The sequence below is a fragment of the Pinus tabuliformis genome, chromosome J (assembly GCF_031772625.1).
Source record: "Pinus tabuliformis cultivar Carrire ecotype Pingquan chromosome J, CPIR1, whole genome shotgun sequence".
Classification (NCBI taxonomy): Eukaryota; Viridiplantae; Streptophyta; class Pinopsida; order Pinales; family Pinaceae; genus Pinus; species Pinus tabuliformis.
In genome coordinates, this window is record NC_142295.1 from 1,640,378,539 (window position 1) to 1,640,398,474 (window position 19,936).

The window sequence follows — 19,936 nt, forward strand, 5'->3', positions numbered from 1 at the left end:
CTGTGGTTAATTATTATAATATAAGTTAATTATTTGATGGTTTTTAGTGGTGGATAATTACTATAATATTATATATATTTTTTAATTGGAATGTGAAGATAAAATTTATGATTTGTGAATACTCATTACATTTTCATTGTTTTCACTCATTTACGTTTTAGTTAGTTTTATTAACCATTCTACTTAAGTTTTATTAATCTTTTAAAAATATTTAAATTACAAAATAATATAATTATTTTTACAATTATTTTTTTTAAATTTAAAACTATAATTTAATTGTGTTTAATGAAATATTTTATTTTAAAATTAAAAGGAGATATTTTACTATTTATTTTTTTATTTTTCATTTATGTGTACAAGTTTTGTTTTTATTTATTTTTATTTTTAATTATAAATATTATAATATATATTAATTTTTTTTTAAATTATTTTAGATAGTATTTAGAATAATATAAATTCACCAAAATGAAAAAGAAAAATATAAAATAAAATTAAATAAAATGATTGATAACAAATTTGAATTACTAGAATTGAAATTGAAATTAATGATTCATAACCATGCAAGAAATTTGCTTAAATATGAAATTAAAGAAGTAAAAAAAACACTAAATAACAAGTTGACTTTTAGTATGGAGAATAAAAGAGATTTGAACACATAAAAAAGAAATGACTAAGATAATTGAACTTGCAAATGAGCATAACAAATTATCCTTGTGAACCCGTGATCTTCCTAGTAGAGCTAACCGGGTTGCAGGAGGAGTTACACGAGCAAAGATTGGTAATCTTTTAGAATATTTTAAAATTGATATCGTAAGTACAATGATGACATAGTTGAATGTTTTATAAGTAAAATAAAAGCATGCTAAAGCGGAGCAAGAATTAGCCAATTTTTTTGTCAATCGTTGTCAAAAAAGCAGTCATAAAAAATTTCAGTTGGACACAATCTAGATACGAATTATTTGTATAAAAAATCACTAGACTCATTAGAGCTAAACTTTATTCGGATCAGCATTCCTTTATTCTCAGTTAGTTTCCCCAACCTTGTTGTTTTACTGAGACATGTTGTTTCAATTTGTAATATGTTATGTAATTATGTCTCGACTATGGCTAAATTATCCTCGTCTACCTCCTCTTTCAAACCGAAGATTATAAGGTTCAAGACCCTTTTGTTACGCTCATGGTCTAATTCTATCAATTTTTCATTTCATCTTTAATTGGTTTGATATCTAATTTACCTACCACACTATTTAGGGTGAAGCGGCTATTAACTTTTTCTTCTAGCTCTTTAATCATGTCCTTCATTTTAAGACTCTCTAAAGTATCAACATCTATTTGCTGGAATGTTTAGTTCATATCTTGATTTTGTTTTTCTATAACCTGCAACCTAGTCTCCATTATCGCCATCTTATTCTCCAATAGTTCTATTTTATTTTCTATTTGTTTTTAGATCTTGTCTTCAAAAGATGTGAATTTATTTTCGAGCATGGCTGCTAACTCTATTTGTAGCTTGATTTCTCTTTCTTCTCTATGTTTCTCTAAAGACTCTATATACTCATAAAGGCTCTATAAAGTAACTGTGCTAGGTCTACCTTTAGCAATATTTGGTAATTGTGGTGAATTATTCATACTTGAAAATATATGAGCAGATATGTATTAGAAAATATAAGGAATGTGTGCACCTGATATTAGCAAGCCGGACCACAGACACAGGTGCTCCAGATTATTTTTCTATTACCGCAGAGAGATCATGAATTATTACCGCAAAGAGATCATATATATATAGGAATTGACCACAGACGCACGTGCCCCAGATTATTTTTCTATTACTATAGAAAGATCATGAATTATTACTACAAAGATCATATTACTTTTCTAAGAAAAATATTAAATTATTAACTATTCAACGTTTATCTTAATTAATTTATTATTTTTTTAATGTTCATATTTTTTTTTAAGTAATTTTGCATCCCTACATTATATAATTGTTAATTGGATCAAAACTTTTTCTAAATCTTAATAAAAAGAAATCTTAATAAAAAATTCAAAATATATTAACACCAAAAATTAAAATGTGATTTTTAGCCTTATAAATCACAAAAAAATTATATTCTGAGCTTTTTAAAATAATAAACACTAAAGTAAAAATACATTTTAAATAATTTATAATTTACTTCACCAAATTCGAACTTAAAAACATCAATACATATAATACGCCCAATCGAAAAAATATCATTTATATAAGAGATTTGGAGTATGGGATTCTCTCTGATTAAAAAAAAGTCCACCTCGGGGGCTTGAAAGTTGAGATAAATATCAAATTTCAAAGGTGTCACGGTGACCCACGTGGGTAGAGATCTACCCACTCTAATTTGTGTGGACAATAATTTTGAAGATGATAAACTTTCAATTCAGCCAGGCTCTCCCCTCATCTAGCAGCCCGAATTCCAGGCACGAATAGTTGCTTTAAAATCGCATCTGATGCCCTAAACTTTCACACTCTTGTTTATCTATCTATAGGTCTCCTGGTTTCTCTGTGATTGCAACAAAAATGGGGATCGACCTGAAGATGGAGAAAGATTTTCATATGAACTCTGGGCTTGGAGAATCCAGCTATGCTCAAAATTCCACTCTCCTCCAGGTTTTGAATTTCGATTGATGGATCATTTTCATTTTTTCATCTCTGTTAACTATACATTAATGTCATTTAAATTTTAATATATTTGGTCTCACAATGCAATACTGCAGAAGTACGTATTACAAATTGTACAGCCTATGTTGGAGGAAGCCATTTTATCAATGAAGTTAACGGTGGACTGCAAGACATTTTGCATTGCAGACCTTGGTTGTTCTTCTGGACCCAATGCTCTCTTCGCGGTTGAAAATATAACAAAGACCCTCAAAGCCAAATGCCTATCTGCGGGCATAACTCTTCCGCAGTGCCAAGTATTCTTTAACGATCTTCCTGCTTCTGATTTCAACTCACTCTTTAGAATTTTGCCTCCTTTTTCTGTAAATACTGATTACCAGAATGAAGAGGGTGCGGTAGCTAGATCGTATTTCGCAACAGGGGTACCGGGTTCTTTCTATGGCAGGCTATTTCCAGACCATACTCTCCATTTCGTTCATTCATCATACAGTCTTCACTGGTTGTCTCAAGTATGTTTTTACACAAACATCCAAACTGCAACAATTATTTCTCATTTAAATTCACACTCAGTCTTGTGGTATGAGATCTTGATGTCTTCTTATGATAATGATCAGGTTCCTCCTGAGATTTTGGAGAAAAATTCAGTGGCATGGAACAAGGGAAAAATTTTCTGCGAAGGGTCTCCAGCTGTTGGAGAAGCTTATTTTCGTCAATATCAGAGGGATTTTAACGCGTTTCTGAGAGCTCGGGCAGAGGAGCTGGTTCGTGGAGGCCGCATGTTTTTGGTGTTAACGGGTCGAACATCTCGCGATCCAAGCGATCAGGGTTTCCTTGCTTTCCCCTGGGAGACATTAGGAAGCAGTTTGAATGATTTGGTGTCTCAGGTAACTTTGGTGTGCAGTTTGAATGCGTTTGATCTTGAATTGAAATGGCTAATGGCTAATGGCTAATTTATTTGATCTTAAATTCAAATAGTTGTTAAAAGTTGCATATTTGTGCAGGGGCTGATCGAGGAGGAGAAAGTAGATTCGTTCAACCTCCCCATCTATGCGCCATGTCCAGAGGAAGTGAGCAGCGAAGTAACAAGAGAGGGTTCATTTGAAATACTAAGATTGGAGGTGTTAAGAAAATCAGAGAGATTTAGCGAGGAGGAGATTGAAGCGATGACTGGGAGCTCAGCCTCTCTAAAGGATGCGTATGGAAGAAAACTTGCCAAGCAATTGAGAGCAGTGACTGAAAGCCTGATAAAACTCCACTTCGGAGAAGAAATAGTGGATGCGTTGTTCGAGAGATTCGGAGAAACAATGGGAGAGAGACTGAGCGAGCGCATGGAGTATGCAAAGAAAGGAGGATATCTGGTCATAGTTCTCGAACGCAAATGAAAGCTCTAAATAGTTGGTGTTACAAATAAAGTCAGACTGCATTAATGTCTAATTGCCATCGGCAAGGCAGTTAGAGTTCATCATGTCTTTATGGGCAAATTTAGAGTATTTCATGGAATGGATACAACTTCATAGATAGAGCAAATTTCGACTATTTCGGTTTTTGGTACGGTAAATATTGGCAACAAAACCAATAGTATAGTGCTGTGGTTAATTATTATAATGTAAGTTAATTATTTGATGGTTTTTAGTGGTGGATAATTACTATAATATTATATATATTTTTTAATTGGAATGTGAAGATAAAATTTATGATTTGCGAATACTCATTACATTTTCATTGTTTTCACTCATTTACATTTTAGTTAGTTTTATTAACCATTCTACTTAAGTTTTATTAATCTTTTAAAAAAATTTAAATTACAAAATAAAACTATAATTTAATTGTGTTTAATGAAATAATTTATTTTAAAATTAAAAATGAGATATTTTACTATTTATTTTTTTATTTTTCATTTATGTGTACAAGTTTTGTTTTTATTTATTTTTATTTTTAACTATAAATATCATCATATTTATTAATTTTTTTAAAAACTATTTTAGATAGTATTTAGAATAATATGAATTCACTAAAATGAAAAAGGAAAATGAAAAATTGAATATAAAATAAAATTAAATAAAATGATTGATAACAAATTTGAATTACTAGAATTGAAATTGAAATTAATGATTCATAACCATGGAAGAAGTTTGCTGAAATATGAAATTAAAGAAGTAAAAAAAACACTAAATAACGAGTTGACTTTTAGTATGGAGAATAAAAGAGATCTGAACCCATAAAGAAGAAATTATTAAGATAATTGAACTGGAAAATGAGCATAACAAACGATCCTCGTGAACCCGTGATCTTCCCAGTAGAGCTAACCGAGCTGTAGGAGGAGTTACACGAGCAGAGATTGGTAATCTTTTAGAATATTTTAAAATTGATATCGTAAGTACAATGATGCATAGTTGGATGTTTTATAAGTAAAATAAAAGCAAGCTGAAGCGGAGCAAGAATTAGCCAATTTTTTTGTCATCGTTGTCAGAAAAGCAGTCATAAAAAATGTCAGTTGGACATAATCTAGATACGAATTATTTGTATAAAAAATCACTAGACTCATTAGAGCTCAACTTTATTCGGATCAGCATTCCTTTATTCTCAGTTAGTTTCCCTAGCCTTGTTTCTTTAATGAGACACGTTGTTTCAATTTGTAATATGTTATGTAATTATGTCTCGGCTATGGCTAAAGTATCCTCCTCTACCTCCTCATTCAAACTGAAGATTATAAGGTTCAAGACCCTTTTGTTATGCTCATGGTCTAATTCTATCAATTTTTTCATTTCATCTTTAATTGGTTTGATATCTAATTTACCTGCCACACTATTTAGGGTGAAGGAGCTATTAACTTTTTCTTCTAGCTCTTTAATCATGTCCTTCATTTTAAGACTCTCTAAAGTATCAACGTCTACTTGCTGGGATGTTTGGTTCATATCTTGGTTTTGTTTTTCTATAACCTACAACCTAGTCCCCATTATCACCATCTTATTCTCCAATAGTTCTATTTTATTTTCTATTTGTTTTTAGATCTTGTCTTCAAAAGATGTGAATTTATTTTCCAGCATGGCTGTCAACTCTGTTTGTAGCTTGACTTCTCTTTCTTCTCTATGTTTCTCTAAAGACTCTATATACTCATAGAGGCTCTGTAAAGTAACTGTGCTAGGTCTACCTTTACTAATCTTTAGTAATTGTGGTGAATTATTCATACTTGAAAATATATGAGCAGATATGTATTAGAAAAATATAAGGAATGTGTGCACCTAATATTAGCAAGCCGGACCGCAGACGCAGGTGCTCCAGATTGTTTTTCTATTACCGCAGAGAGGTCATGAATTATTACTGCAAAGAGATCGTGTGTGTGTGTATATATATATATATATATATATATATATATATATATATATATATATATATATATGAATTATCACTGCTTCACAGACTCTACCGATTTCATCGATGCGTTGAAGATCTTCGATGGAATCGCTTTGCGAACATCCAAACTCCGGCCGAATCTTTTGAAGGGCCGACGTTGGTCCGAATCTGAGAAGCTTTCATTTTAAAATTTCAGGGTTTCTTTTTCGCCATCCATCTGATTTCAGGGTTTTTTTTTTCTGCGCGCTTCTGGCCGTGAACGCAGCTGGCCAGGGTTTCTTCTGCGCGCTTCTGGCCAGGGTTTCTTCTGCGCGTGGGCCTCTACCAAATCGCAGGCTAATTCTTTCGGCAATTGTTTCTTTGCATGCTAATAGCGAAGCGAAAAAAGAATTGTTGACAGAGCGGTTTAACAGTCGACTTTCACACATGACGACTACGTTTTGACTTGAAGCTCGCATTCAGCTAGGGTTGTTTAGTTCCCGAGTTCGTTTCTGATATTGTTTGTGATTGTAGATTTAATATTCTGGGCTATTTCTTTGCGGCTGGGTTATAATCCTCTATAGCTAGATCTAGATCTAATCTTTTCCGACTAGATCTAGATCTAATCTTTTGCCTTTTTCCTCTACGGCTGGGTTCTACAGGGAAGTAAAATATGGCTCCCAGCTTCGCGAAAATAGCTGCTGGCTCAGTGCCATCAGCTCCTGGAGGGAAAGCTCCTGCACATATTGTCAGTGAAGCCCCAGCACCCACTCTCCAGGTGGTCCAAGCCTCACTCTATGAGGCTTTGAAGTTTTTTGAAAGTGCCCTAATTTGTCGGTTCAATGGTTTTTGGCCTCGACTAACAGCGCTCCACAATTGGATCTCGGAGGTATGGAAGCCTGTAATTTTTGATGAAATTAATATCTACCCCTATGCTAGGGGTTTTTTTATAGTAGATTTTGAAAATCCTGAAAGCAGACAATGTATTATGGATTCTGGCCCTTGGTTTTGGGAAAAATCAGGCTTATTCATGAATCCATGGAACCCATCATTCGATCCCTCAACAGCAGTGATAACCTCAGCACCAGTTTGGGTGAGATTGCCAAGCCTACCCTTGCATCTCTGGAATCTCTCCTCGCTAAAAGCCATTGGAAATGCAATTGGGAAATTTTACTGCAGGTGTCCAGAAACAGAGGAATATGCCAGAACCACCTATGCACACATTTGTGTGGAAATGGACTTCAGTGCCGGATTCCCAGCGGAAATAGACCTAACAAGTAAAGATTATGTGTGGAACCAGAAACTCGATTATGAAAGTGTCCTCTTCCGATGTCGATCCTGCTTTGAGACAGGCCATCTAGCCAAAAATTGCCCAAAAGCCTCCCAGAAAAATCCTGGTAAAAAAAGCCACCACAGATCTACTTGGTGGGAAGGAGCACAAAAGGAACACTACACTGTCATCAAAGAAGAATACTCTAGAGAAAACTCTGAATCACAAGAAATTGGGCAAGACAGAAACAACTCTCAAGACAAGCATGGAGAAAGCCCTGCCCAACAACAAAAAAGTGCACTCGACAACCCCTCAAGTGTCAACAGTTATGAGGATTCGAATATCGTGCAAAATAAATCTTCATTTAACAACAAAGCAGATCTCCTAGACCAAACCTCTTCTCCGACTATCTTCAAAAGGACGAACACAATTGATCGCGAAGCTAAGACACCATTGTCTCAAGAACCAGAAGAGATGAAGGAGATGCAAGATAAAGGAAGTTGGAAGACCGTAGAGAAAAAAATGAGAGCTACAACACCAATCTCGCCAAGAAAGACGAGGAGCCAGACAATTAAAAATTAAAAATATTATAGGTCCGATAGACCAATTTGGTCTCAGTGGACGGTAACCACTATCATCATCATCATCATATATATATATATATATATGTATATATAAGAATTGACCACAGAAGCACGTGCCCCAGATTGTTTTTCTATTACCACAAAAGATCATGAATTATTACTGCGAAAAGATCATATTACTTTTCCAAGAAAAATATTAAATTATTAACTATTTAACGTTTATCTTAATTAATTTATTATTTTTTTAATGTTCATTTTTTTTTAAAGTAATTTTGCATCTCTACATAAGAAGAAATCTTAAAAATAAATTGAAAATATATTAACAACAAAAATTAGAATGTGATTTTTAACCTTATAAATCACAAAAAAAAATTATTTTCTCAAAATTTTTAAAATACTAAACACTAAAGTAAAAATACATTTTAAGATCTCAGTTTCACAATCTTTGTTACAATACTGACCTTCCTAGCCTTTTACAATGTCAAAATTATAGTGAGCTCGGGAGGCTTCTCTCCAAGCTTTTTGAGCATAGGAATAAAATCTTAAATCAAAATAGATAATTTGTTTCTTTAGGTCTGATAGACCATTATTTGGTCTCACTGGACATTAACCATCATCATCATCATCATCAATTTACTTCACCAAATTCGAACTTAAAAACATCAATACATATAATACGCCCAATCGAAAAATATCATTTATATAAGAGATTTGGAGTATGGAATTCTCTCTAATTAAAAAAAGGTCCACCTCCGCGGCTTGAAAGTTGAGATAAATATCAAATTTCAAAGGTGTGACCCACGTGGGTATAGATCTACCCACTCTAATTTGTGTGGACAATAATTTTGAGGATGATGAACTTGCAATTCAGTCAACGCTCTCCACTCATCTAGAATCCTGAATTCCAGGCCCGAATAGTTGCTTTAAAATCGCACCTGATGCCCTGAACTTTAACACTCTTGTTTATCTATAGGTCTCCTGGTTTCTCTGTGATTGCAACAAAAATGGGGATCGACCTGAAGATGGAGAAAGATTTTCATATGAACTCTGGGCTTGGAGAATCCAGCTATGCTCAAAATTCCACTCTCCTCCAGGTTTTTAATTTCGATCGATGGATCATTTTCTTTTTTTCATCTCTGTTAACTATACATTAATTTCATTTAAATTTTAATATATTTTGTCAACACAATGCAATACTGTAGAAGAACGTATTACAAATTGTACAGCCTATGTTGGAGGAAGCCATTTTATCAATGAAGTTAACGGTGGACTGCAAGACATTTTGCATTGCAGACCTTGGTTGTTCTTCTGGACCCAATGCTCTCTTCGCGGTTGAAAATATAACAAAGACCCTCAAAGCCAAATGCCTATGTGCGGGCATAACTCTTCCGCAGTGCCAAGTATTCTTTAACGATCTTCCTGCTTCTGATTTCAACTCACTCTTTAGAATTTTGCCTCCTTTTTCTGTAAATACTGATTACCAGAATGAAGAGGGTATGGTAGCTAGATCGTATTTCGCAACAGGGGTACCGGGTTCTTTCTATGGCAGGTTATTTCCAGACCATACTCTCCATTTCGTTCATTCATCAAACAGTCTTCGCTGGTTGTCTCAAGTATGTTTTTACACAAACATCCAAACTGCAACAATAATTTCTCATTTAAATTCACACTCAGTCTTGTGGTATGAGATATTGATGTCTTCTTATGATAATGATCAGGTTCCTCCTCATATTTTGGAGAAAAATTCAGTGGCATGGAACAAGGGAAAAATTTTCTGCGAAGGGTCTCCAGCTGTTGGAGAAGCTTATTTTCGTCAATATCAGAGGGATTTTAACGCGTTTCTGAGAGCCCGAGCAGAGGAGCTGGTTCGTGGAGGCCGCATATTTTTGGTGTTAACGGGTCGAACTGTTAGTTTGACAATGATTTAGTCAGTTTAGTAAATTTAGGTATAGACAGTTCCTTGTAACGAATAAGTTTGTAACGATTGATTAGTTATGTAACTATAAAAAAGGCATTTGCCCATGAAATGAAAAGTGGTGAAAACTCATTGTTAAATAAAAAACAGTCCGATCCAAAATTCAGTTTAGCATTCGATTTCTTGTCTTGCTGTTTCTCTGTTTCTTTCCTTCATTTGTACAGCAATTGGTATCAGAGCCAGTGAATTGAGTCTGGAGTCCAGGAGTGCTGTCGAGAGGTTGTTCTCAGCATGAAGGCTGTGTATCTCTGCATCTCTGCGTTCTGCAGTCATCTTGAAGGTGTCTCTGCGCCCAGCCAAGTTCCACGTTGCCAGACCTGTCTGTGTGTTCAGCGGTCAGAGTGAACGTCTATGTGTTCAGCGGTTAGCGTGAAGGTGTTTCTCAAATCTGCGTGTGTAAAGCGTTGAATAAAAGGCGGCTGTGCATTGAAGAACTTGCAATCAGCACCTGCGTAAAGACCAGTTGTGCATTGAAGAACTTGCAATCGTTAGGATATTCCGACACATAGGATATAGTTAAGTTCAACTTGGTCTAGTGTAGAGTTAGGTATAGAGTTAGGTAAAGTGTGTTTCTTTACCGTTGTACATTTTGTAACTTACAATCCGACGGTCACGATATGTAGTGATCCGACGGTTCATTCTCTCCTCGGTATTACCGACACTCGATCCGTGGCTTGACACCCGATTGGTCCATGAGTTCTATTTAAAGTGCATGGAGGGTCATTGTTCGGGTAATCCGTGCATGAGAGAAGCTTATGTAAATTTTCATTCTTTGATTAATAAATTGCCTGTAGTACCCACGTTGGGACAGGCCGTGGACTGTTTCCCTCTTTGAGGGTTTTAACCACGTCAAAATACTGGTGTATTGATCTGTGATCTGGTTGTGAGCGGTGTCCTTTTGGTATTCTTTCTGAGGAACTTACCCTGTAAACGAGCAACAAGGCCAACAGCAAAGGAAAGATCAGGACGAGTATGGGTTAAATACAAGAGTTTTCCTACAAGTTGACGGTATAAGGTAGCATCAACTTCAGGAGAAGTACAAGAGACTGAAAGTTTGACTCCAGACTGAAAGGGAGAGGGGGTTGGCTTACAGTCTTCCATGTGAAAATGACGAAGAATATCACAAGCATACTTGGACTGGGAAAGGAAAATACCCTCCTTGGATTGCAAGACTTGAAGACCGAGAAAATAGTGTAAGTGTCCTAAGTCTGTCATTTCAAATTTCTTTTTAAGGCTGGACTTCACATGGTTTATAAGGTTGGGATCACAACCAGATCACAGATCAATACACCAGTATTTTGACGTGGTTAAAACCCTCAAAGAGGGAAACAGTCCACGGCCTGTCCCAACGTGGGTACTACAGGCAATTTATTAATCAAAGAATGAAAATTTACATAAGCTTCTCTCATGCACGGATTACCCGAACAATGACCCTCCATGCGCTTTAAATAGAACTCATGGACCAATCGGGTGTCAAGCCACGGATCAAGTGTCGGTAATACCGAGGAGAGAATGAACCGTCAGATCACTACATATCGTGACCGTCGGATTGTAAGTTACAAAATGTACAACGGTAAAGAAACACACTTTACCTAACTCTATACCTAACTCTACACTAGACCAAGTTGAACTTAACTATATCCTATGTGTCGGAATATCCTAACATCCCCCCTTAAGAACAACTTGGGATAGGATTGAAGGATTTACAAATATGACACAATAGGAGAAGGAAGGAGGCACTAGAGCCTATCCCCCCTTAGTGACAACTTCGTGAACTCCAAGCATATATCGAAGTTTAGTGAACTTCGCCTCTGTGAGAGCCTTTGTGAAGATGTCTGCAACCTGATCATCTGTTGAACAATATTGCACTTCAAGAACATGGTCATGAATGAGCTTTCTGATGAAGTGCATGTGTAGTTCAATGTGTTTGCTGCACTGATGCTGGACTGGATCTTTGCATAGCTGAATGGCACTTTGATTATCACACCAAAGTGTGGTTGGATGTTGCTGCTCAAAGCCAAACTCTGATAGGATCTGACGAAGCCACAAGGCTTCCTTACTAGCTTCCACGACACCACGATACTCTGCTTCTGCTGACGAAAGAGAAATGGCAGCCTGTTTCTTACAAGCCCATGTAATAGGTCCTGAACCAAGAGTGAAGACATAACCGACAGTAGACTTCCGATCATCAGGGTCACCAGCCCAATCAGAATCAGTGAAACCAACTAACAGAGGAGCTGCTTTGGCACTGTAATGAATCCCAAACTGTACTGTACCTCGAACATAACGAAGTATTCTTTTAGCTGCTTTCCAATGACTTTCACGGGGGTTTTGCATAAAACGAGCAACAAGGCCAACAACAAAGGAAAGATCAGGACGAGTATGGGTTAAATACAAGAGTTTTCCTACAAGTTGATGGTATAAGGTAGCATCAAATTCAGGAGAAGTACAAGAGACTGAAAGTTTGACTCCAGACTGAAAGGGAGAGGGGGCTGGCTTACAGTCTTCCATGTGAAAATGACGAAGAATATCACAAGCATACTTGGACCCTGTAAATTCCTACAGCAATCAGCCCGCGTGAGAGCGGTTGGATGGGCGTGAAGGCAACGTGAGTCCAATACTTGCAATCATCCTGCGTAAGAGGAGGGTTGCGTTTCAGAACCTGCGTAAAGACCAACAAAAGCTGCGTGAAAGCGTGAAAGACTGGGTATCATTTTTTTTTTCCAGCCATTGCTAAATAATTCTGGGCTTGTATTCAGAAATTGTTTCAGAATTTCTTTTTTAAAGGAATGTGTGAGTGAAATAGGAGGAACATAACAATTTTTTTTTGAAGAAAAGGAAATTTTAAGGGTTTTGGAGAAATAAGGAGACAGTTTTTTTTTTATTGAAGAAAAGACAAATTTTAAGGGTTTTTTTTTTCTATTTGGAGAAATAAGGAGATATACTCTTTAGTTGAAGGAAAACCTAAAAAAAAAAAGAAATATAAAACCCTAGAAAGACTGAAACCCTAGGAAGGAGGAAAAATGGCCAAGATGTCGAATGCAAGATTCGAGGTGGAGAAATTCACCGGAAAGAGCAATTTTGCTCTTTGGAAACTGAAGGTTAAGGATCTGCTTGTGCAACAAGGGTTGCACAAGGCATTGGATGGGGTTACTAAGAAACCTACAACCATGACTACTTCAGACTGGGAGGACTTGGATGCCCGAGCTCTCAGTACCATCCGGTTATGTCTAGCGGATGAAGTTCTCTTCAACATCGTTGAAGAGACTACGGCGTCAGGTTTGTGGGAAAAACTTGAAAACCTTTATATGAAAAAATCATTAACCAACAGAATTTATCTGAAACGACAATTATACAGTCTTCGAATGAAAGAAGGTTCAAGCGTTGCAGAACATTTGAATGCTTTTAATACACTAATTTGTCAATTAACAGATATGGAAGTCAAAATACAGGAAGAAGATAAAGCCATAACCTTGTTGTGTTCTCTGCCTGAATCATGGGATCACTTCGTAACCTCAATCAACTTCAGCTCTGCTGATTCTTTGAAGTTTGAATCAGTTGTGGGAGCTCTTCTGTCTGAAGAAGTACGAAGGAAATCCAGCACTGATACAATTGCATCAGAAGCCATGGTCGCTAGAGGACGCTCAAAGGAAAGAGGAGACAAACCAAGGGGGTCTTCTAGGTCGAAATCGAAGGGCAAGAAGTGTAAGGCAAAATGTTGGAACTGCGGTAAAGTTGGACACTTGAAGAAGGACTGTTGGAAACGGAAGGAATCCGAAAACATGAAGAACGAAGCGAATCAGGCTGATTCAGGTATGGTAGACGAAGTTTTATCTGCTGAAGAATTGTGTATGATAGATGAAACCTCACCTGAATGTAATGTCTCTCAGAGTTTTGATAGCTGGCTGTTAGACTCTGGTGCTTCGCATCATATGTGCCCACATAGAAATTGGTTTACTTCGTATGAAAATGTAAATGGTAGTTCTGTGTTTATGGGTAACAATATGTCATGTCAGACTGTTGGGATGGGAGATATCAGGATTAAGATGTATGATAACACAGTTAGAACATTAACTAGTGTTAGACATGTACCTGATTTGAAGAAAAATTTAATCTCTTTGGGAGTGTTGGATTCAGATGGTTATAAGTTTACAGGTCAGGATGGCGTCTTGAAAGTCTTCAAAGGTGCCCTTGTGGTTATGAAGGCAGAAAAGGTCGGAAATCTTTACAGGTTAAAAGGAAGTACTCAGGTCGGTGAAGCAGCGGTTGCGTCAGAAAAGGAAGAAGCATGTACTCGTCTGTGGCATCAGCGTTTGGGTCATATGAGCGAGAAAGGTCTTCACATACTGATGAAACGTAAATCTCTTCCCGGTCTGAAATCCTTGAATTTAGATTTCTGTAAACATTGTGTGTATGGAAAACAGTGTAAACAGAGATTTAAAGTTGGCAATCATAATAGTAAAGATGTTTTAGACTACATTCATTCTGATCTGTGGGGGCCTTCCCCTGTTATGTCATATGGAGGTGCATTGTATTTTTTAACGTTCGTTGATGATTACTCTCGTAGAGTTTGGGTCTATATGCTAAAAATGAAAGCTGATGGATTCAATGTCTTTAAACAATTTAAAGTAATGGTAGAGAAAAGAACAGGCAAATCTATTAAATGTCTAAGAACTGACAATGGTGGTGAGTTCACTTATGTTGAATTTGAACAATACTGTAAGGATGAGGGCATTGTTAGACACAAAATTGTTGTTTATACTCCTCAGCAAAATGGTGTTGCTGAGCGTATGAATCAGACTCTTATGGAAAGAGCCAGAAGCATGATCAGCAATGCTAACTTGCAAAAGGAGTTGTGGGCAGAAGCAGTATCTACTGCTCGTTATTTAGTTAACAGATCACCTTCAGTAGCAATTGATTGTAAAATTCCTGAAGAGGTTTGGACAGGTCAGTCTTGTGACTATTCTCATTTGAGGATATTTGGCTGTGATGCTTATTCTCTTATTCCAAAAAATCAGCGTTCAAAATTAGATCCAAAGTCAAAATGTTATGTCTTTGTTGGGTATGACTATGCAGTGAAAGGATATAGGTTGTGGGATCCTACATTGTGGAAGATAGTCATTAGTAGAGATGTAACATTTGATTAATCCTCTTTGTTAAAATCAAATGTTGAAAGAATTGAACAGGAACAGGTATCGCTGAGTCAACGAGTTCAGTTGGAGGCTAGATCTTTCGGTGACAGTCCAAAGGAAGGAGAGACTTCTGGAGACAAAGGTGTTGAAGACACAAAGGAAGCCGTTGAAGCTTCTGAACCAGTGCAAGTTTCTGAACCAGTTCAGCAACCAGTCGCTCTAAGAAGGTCTACAAGGGAAAGGAAAACTCCCAAAAGGTATGAAGATTCTGCTTCATCTGTTGCTTTGGTTAGTGAAGATGGAGAACCTTCGTGTTATCAGGAAGCAGTAGATGATACAGATAGCGAGAAATGGAAAATGGCTATGGAAGAAGAAATGAACTCCTTAGCCAAAAACAATACCTGGGATCTTGTAGAGCTTCCTGAAGGGAGAAGTGTTGTTGGATGTAAATGGGTCTTCAAGCTGAAACGAAAAGTTGATGGTAGTATTGAAAGGTATAAGGCGCGACTGGTAGCGAAAGGGTATTCTCAGGTTGAAGGTATAGACTTTCATGAGATTTTTTCTCCAGTTGTAAAACTTGTTTCTATACGTACTGTGTTGGCACTAACTGCGTTGCTTAATCTTGAGTTAGAACAGTTAGATGTTAAAACAGCTTTTCTACATGGTGATTTGAACGAAGAGATATATATGGAAAAACCAGAAGGTTTTGTACGAGGTCACAGCAGAAGATTAGTTTGCAAGCTCAGGAAATCATTGTATGGTCTGAGGCAGTCTCCCAGACAATGGTACAAGAAGTTTGATTCCTCCATGGTGAGCCAGAACTTTATAAGAAGTGAGTATGATCTACTTCAAAAGTTTCAATGACATGTTCATTATCTTAGCTTTGTATGTTGACGATATGCTTATTGCAAGCAAAAGCATGGAAGAGATCAACAGGTTAAAGGCTCAACTCTCTAGGACGTTTGATATGAAGGATCTTGGAGCAGCAAAACATATCTTGGGCATGGAGATACACAGAGACAGGAAAAATGGTAAGCTTTGGTTGTCACAGCAGAAGTATGTGGAGAAGGTACTTGAAAAGTTCTCTATGAATAATGTGAAACCTGTTAATGTTCCTTTAGCTTCCCATTTTAAGCTTTCTTCGGTTTTGAGTCCTAGAGCTGATGAAGAAAAGCAGTATATGTCTCATGTACCATATGCAAACGCTGTAGGAAACTTAATGTATGCGATGGTATCTACAAGACCTGACATTTCACATGCAGTTGGAGTTGTCAGCTGGTTCATGGAAAATCCAGGTAAAGAACATTGGCAAGCAGTGAAATGGGTGCTTCGATATCTAAGAGGCACAAGTGACCATTGCATCGTCTTTAATGGTAGTGAAGGATCAGTTTGCGGATATGTAGATGCTGACTATGCAGGTGATTTGGACAAAAGAAGATCTACTACAGGTTATGTCTTTACTCTTGCAGGTGGAGCAATTAGTTGGATGTCAAAGCTTCAAGAAACAGTTGCGTTGTCCACTACCAAAGCTGAATATATAGCTGCTTCAGATGCCAGTAAAGAAGCAATTTGGTTAAAGGGTTTGCTCGATGAGATTGGAAGGACGCAAGAGAAAGTGAATGTACTTTGTGACAGTCAAAGCGCTATTCACTTGGCTACAAACCCTGCCTACCATAGCAGAACCAAGCACATTGATGTAAGGTATCATTTTCTGAGACATGTGATCGATGGCGGAAAAGTAGCTCTTAAAAAGGTCCATACACGAGAAAATTGTGCAGACATATTCACAAAACCAGTTACAGTAGAGAAGTTGCGGTGGTGTTTAGCTTCTCTTGGCTTGCAGGAAAGATGATGAATGGGAAAATTGTTGTCAAGGTGGAGTTTGTTAGTTTGACAACGATTTAGTCGGTTTAGTAAATTTAGGTATAGACAGTTCCTTGTAACGAATAAGTTTGTAATGGTTGATTAGTTATGTAACTATAAAACAGACATTTGCCCATGAAATGAAAAGCGGTGAAAACTCATTGTTAAATAAAAAACAGTCCGATCCAAAATTCAGTTTAGCATTCGATTTCTTGTCTTGTTGTTTCTCTGTTTCTTTCCTTCATTTGTACAACACGAACATCTCGCGATCCAAGCGATCAGGGTTTCAGTGCTTTCCCCTGGGAGACATTAGGAAGCAGTTTGAATGATTTGGTGTCTCAGGTAACGTTGGTGTGCAGTTTGAATGCGTTTGATCTTGAATTGAAATGACTAATGGCTAATTTATTTGATCTTAAATTCAAATAGTTGTTAAAAGTTGCATATTTGTGTAGGGGCTGATCGAGGAGGAGAAGGTAGACTCGTTCAACCTCCCCATGTATGCGCCATGTCTAGAGGAAGTGAGCAGCGAAGTAACAAGAGAGGGTTGATTTGAAATACTAAGATTGGAGGTGTTAAGAAAATCAGAGAGATTTAGCGAGGAGGAGATTGAAGCGATGACAGGGAGCTCAGCCTCTCTAAAGGATGTGTATGGAAGAAAACTTGCCAAGCAATTGAGAGCAGTGACTGAAAGCCTGATAAAACTCCACTTCGAAGAAGAAATAGTGGATGCGTTGTTCGAGAGATTCGGAGAAACAATGGGAGAGAGACTGAGCGAGCGCATGGAATATGCAAAGAAAGGAGGATATCTGGTCATAGTTCTCGAACGCAAATGAAAGCTCTAAATAGTTGGTGTTACAAATAAAGTCAGACTGCATTAATGTCTAATGGCCACCCGCAAGGCAGTTAGAGTTCATCATGTCTTTATTGGCAAATTTAGAGGAGTATTTCATGGAATGGATACAACTTCATAGATAGAGCAAATTTCGACTCTTTCGGTTTTTGGTACGGTAAACATTGACAACAAAACCAATAGTATAGTGCTGTGGTTAATTATTATAATATAAGTTAATTATTTGATGGTTTTTAGTGGTGGATAATTACTATAATATTATATATATTTTTTAATTGGAATGTGAAGATAAAATTTATGATTTGTGAATACTCATTACATTTTCATTGTTTTCACTCATTTACGTTTTAGTTAGTTTTATTAACCATTCTACTTAAGTTTTATTAATCTTTTAAAAATATTTAAATTACAAAATAATATAATTATTTTTACAATTATTTTTTTTAAATTTAAAACTATAATTTAATTGTGTTTAATGAAATATTTTATTTTAAAATTAAAAGGAGATATTTTACTATTTATTTTTTTATTTTTCATTTATGTGTACAAGTTTTGTTTTTATTTATTTTTATTTTTAATTATAAATATTATAATATATATTAATTTTTTTTAAAATTATTTTAGAGAGTATTTAGAATAATATAAATTCGCCAAAATGAAAAAGAAAAATATAAAATTTGAATATAAAATAAAATTAAATAAAATGATTGATAACAAATTTGAATTACTAGAATTGAAATTGAAATTAATGATTCATAACCATGCAAGAAATTTGCTTAAATATGAAATTAAAGAAGTAAAAAAAACACTAAATAACAAGTTGACTTTTAGTATGGAGAATAAAAGAGATTTGAACACATAAAAAAGAAATGACTAAGATAATTGAACTTGCAAATGAGCATAACAAATGATCCTCGTGAACCCGTGATCTTCCTAGTAGAGCTAACAGGGTTGCAGGAGGAGTTACACGAGCAAAGATTGGTAATCTTTTAGAATATTTTAAAATTGATATCGTAAGTACAATGATGACATAGTTGAATGTTTTATAAGTAAAATAAAAGCAAGCTAAAGCGGAGCAAGAATTAGCCAATTTTTTTGTCAATCGTTGTCAAAAAAGCAGTCATAAAAAATTTCAGTTGGACACAATCTAGATACGAATTATTTGTATAAAAAATCACTAGACTCATTAGAGCTAAACTTTATTCGGATAAGCATTCCTTTATTCTCAGTTAGTTTCCCCAGCCTTGTTGTTTTACTGAGACATGTTGTTTCAATTTGTAATATGTTATGTAATTATGTCTCGACTATGGCTAAATTATCCTCGTCTACCTCCTCTTTCAAACCGAAGATTATAAGGTTCAAGACCCTTTTGTTACGCTCATGGTCTAATTCTATCAATTTTTCATTTCATCTTTAATTGGTTTGATATCTAATTTACCTACCACACTATTTAGGGTGAAGCGGCTATTAACTTTTTCTTCTAGCTCTTTAATCATGTCCTTCATTTTAAGACTCTCTAAAGTATCAGCATCTACTTGCTGGAATGTTTAGTTCATATCTTGGTTTTGTTTTCCTATAACCTGCAACCTAGTCTCCATTATCGCCATCTTATTCTCCAATAGTTCTATTTTATTTTCTATTTGTTTTTAGATCTTGTCTTCAAAAGATGTGAATTTATTTTCGAGCATGGCTGCTAACTCTATTTGTAGCTTGATTTCTCTTTCTTCTCTATGTTTCTCTAAAGACTCTATATACTCATAAAGGCTCTATAAAGTAACTGTGCTAGGTCTACCTTTAGCAATATTTGGTAATTGTGGTGAATTATTCATACTTGAAAATATATGAGCAGATATGTATTAGAAAATATAAGGAATGTGTGCACCTGATATTAGCAAACCGGACCACAGACACATGTGCTCCAGATTATTTTTCTATTACCGCAAAGAGATCATATATATATATAGGAATTGACCACAGACACACGTGCCCCAGATTATTTTTCTATTACTACGGAAAGATCATGAATTATTACTACAGAGATCATATTAGTTTTCCAAGAAAAATATTAAATTATTAACTATTTAACGTTTATCTTAATTAATTTATTATTTTTTTAATGTTCATTTTTTTTAAAAGTAATTTTGCATCCCTACATTATATAATTGTTAATTGGATCAAAACTTTTTCTAAATCTTAATAAAAAGAAATCTTAATAAAAAATTCAAAATATATTAACACCAAAAATTAAAATGTGATTTTTAGCCTTATAAATCACAAAAAAT

General features: G+C 35.6%; 2 protein-coding genes across 2 annotated transcripts; both read left to right on the forward strand.

The window, feature by feature from the left end:
* The first annotated feature begins 2,439 nt into the window (after positions 1-2,439).
* Positions 2,440-4,318, forward strand: LOC149233816 (putative methyltransferase TCM_000336). The gene is made up of 4 exons (XM_089379855.1): positions 2,440-2,638; positions 2,746-3,156; positions 3,262-3,531; positions 3,649-4,318. The coding sequence occupies exons 1-4, from the start codon at positions 2,549-2,551 to the stop codon at positions 4,027-4,029; spliced, it is 1,152 nt and encodes a 383-aa protein (XP_089235981.1). The 5' UTR covers positions 2,440-2,548; the 3' UTR covers positions 4,030-4,318.
* Positions 4,319-8,796: 4,478 nt separating this feature from the next.
* Positions 8,797-17,464, forward strand: LOC149233817 (putative jasmonic acid carboxyl methyltransferase 1). The gene is made up of 5 exons (XM_089382304.1): positions 8,797-8,928; positions 9,037-9,447; positions 9,553-9,741; positions 17,006-17,146; positions 17,257-17,464. Exons 1-5 carry the CDS (start codon positions 8,839-8,841, stop codon positions 17,350-17,352), a joined length of 927 nt encoding a protein of 308 aa, XP_089238430.1. The 5' UTR covers positions 8,797-8,838; the 3' UTR covers positions 17,353-17,464.
* The last annotated feature ends 2,472 nt before the right edge of the window (positions 17,465-19,936 follow it).

Coding starts and splice junctions, on each gene's coding strand:
- LOC149233816 (XM_089379855.1), top strand. CDS start 2,549: ATGGGGATCGACCTGAAGATGGAGAAAGATTTTCATATGAACTCTGGG. Junction 2,639..2,745: donor AAAATTCCACTCTCCTCCAG/GTTTTGAATTTC, acceptor GCAATACTGCAG/AAGTACGTATTACAAATTGT. Junction 3,532..3,648: donor TGAATGATTTGGTGTCTCAG/GTAACTTTGGTG, acceptor ATATTTGTGCAG/GGGCTGATCGAGGAGGAGAA.
- LOC149233817 (XM_089382304.1), top strand. CDS start 8,839: ATGGGGATCGACCTGAAGATGGAGAAAGATTTTCATATGAACTCTGGG. Junction 9,742..17,005: donor TGGTGTTAACGGGTCGAACT/GTTAGTTTGACA, acceptor AATTCAGTTTAG/CATTCGATTTCTTGTCTTGT. Junction 17,147..17,256: donor TGAATGATTTGGTGTCTCAG/GTAACGTTGGTG, acceptor ATATTTGTGTAG/GGGCTGATCGAGGAGGAGAA.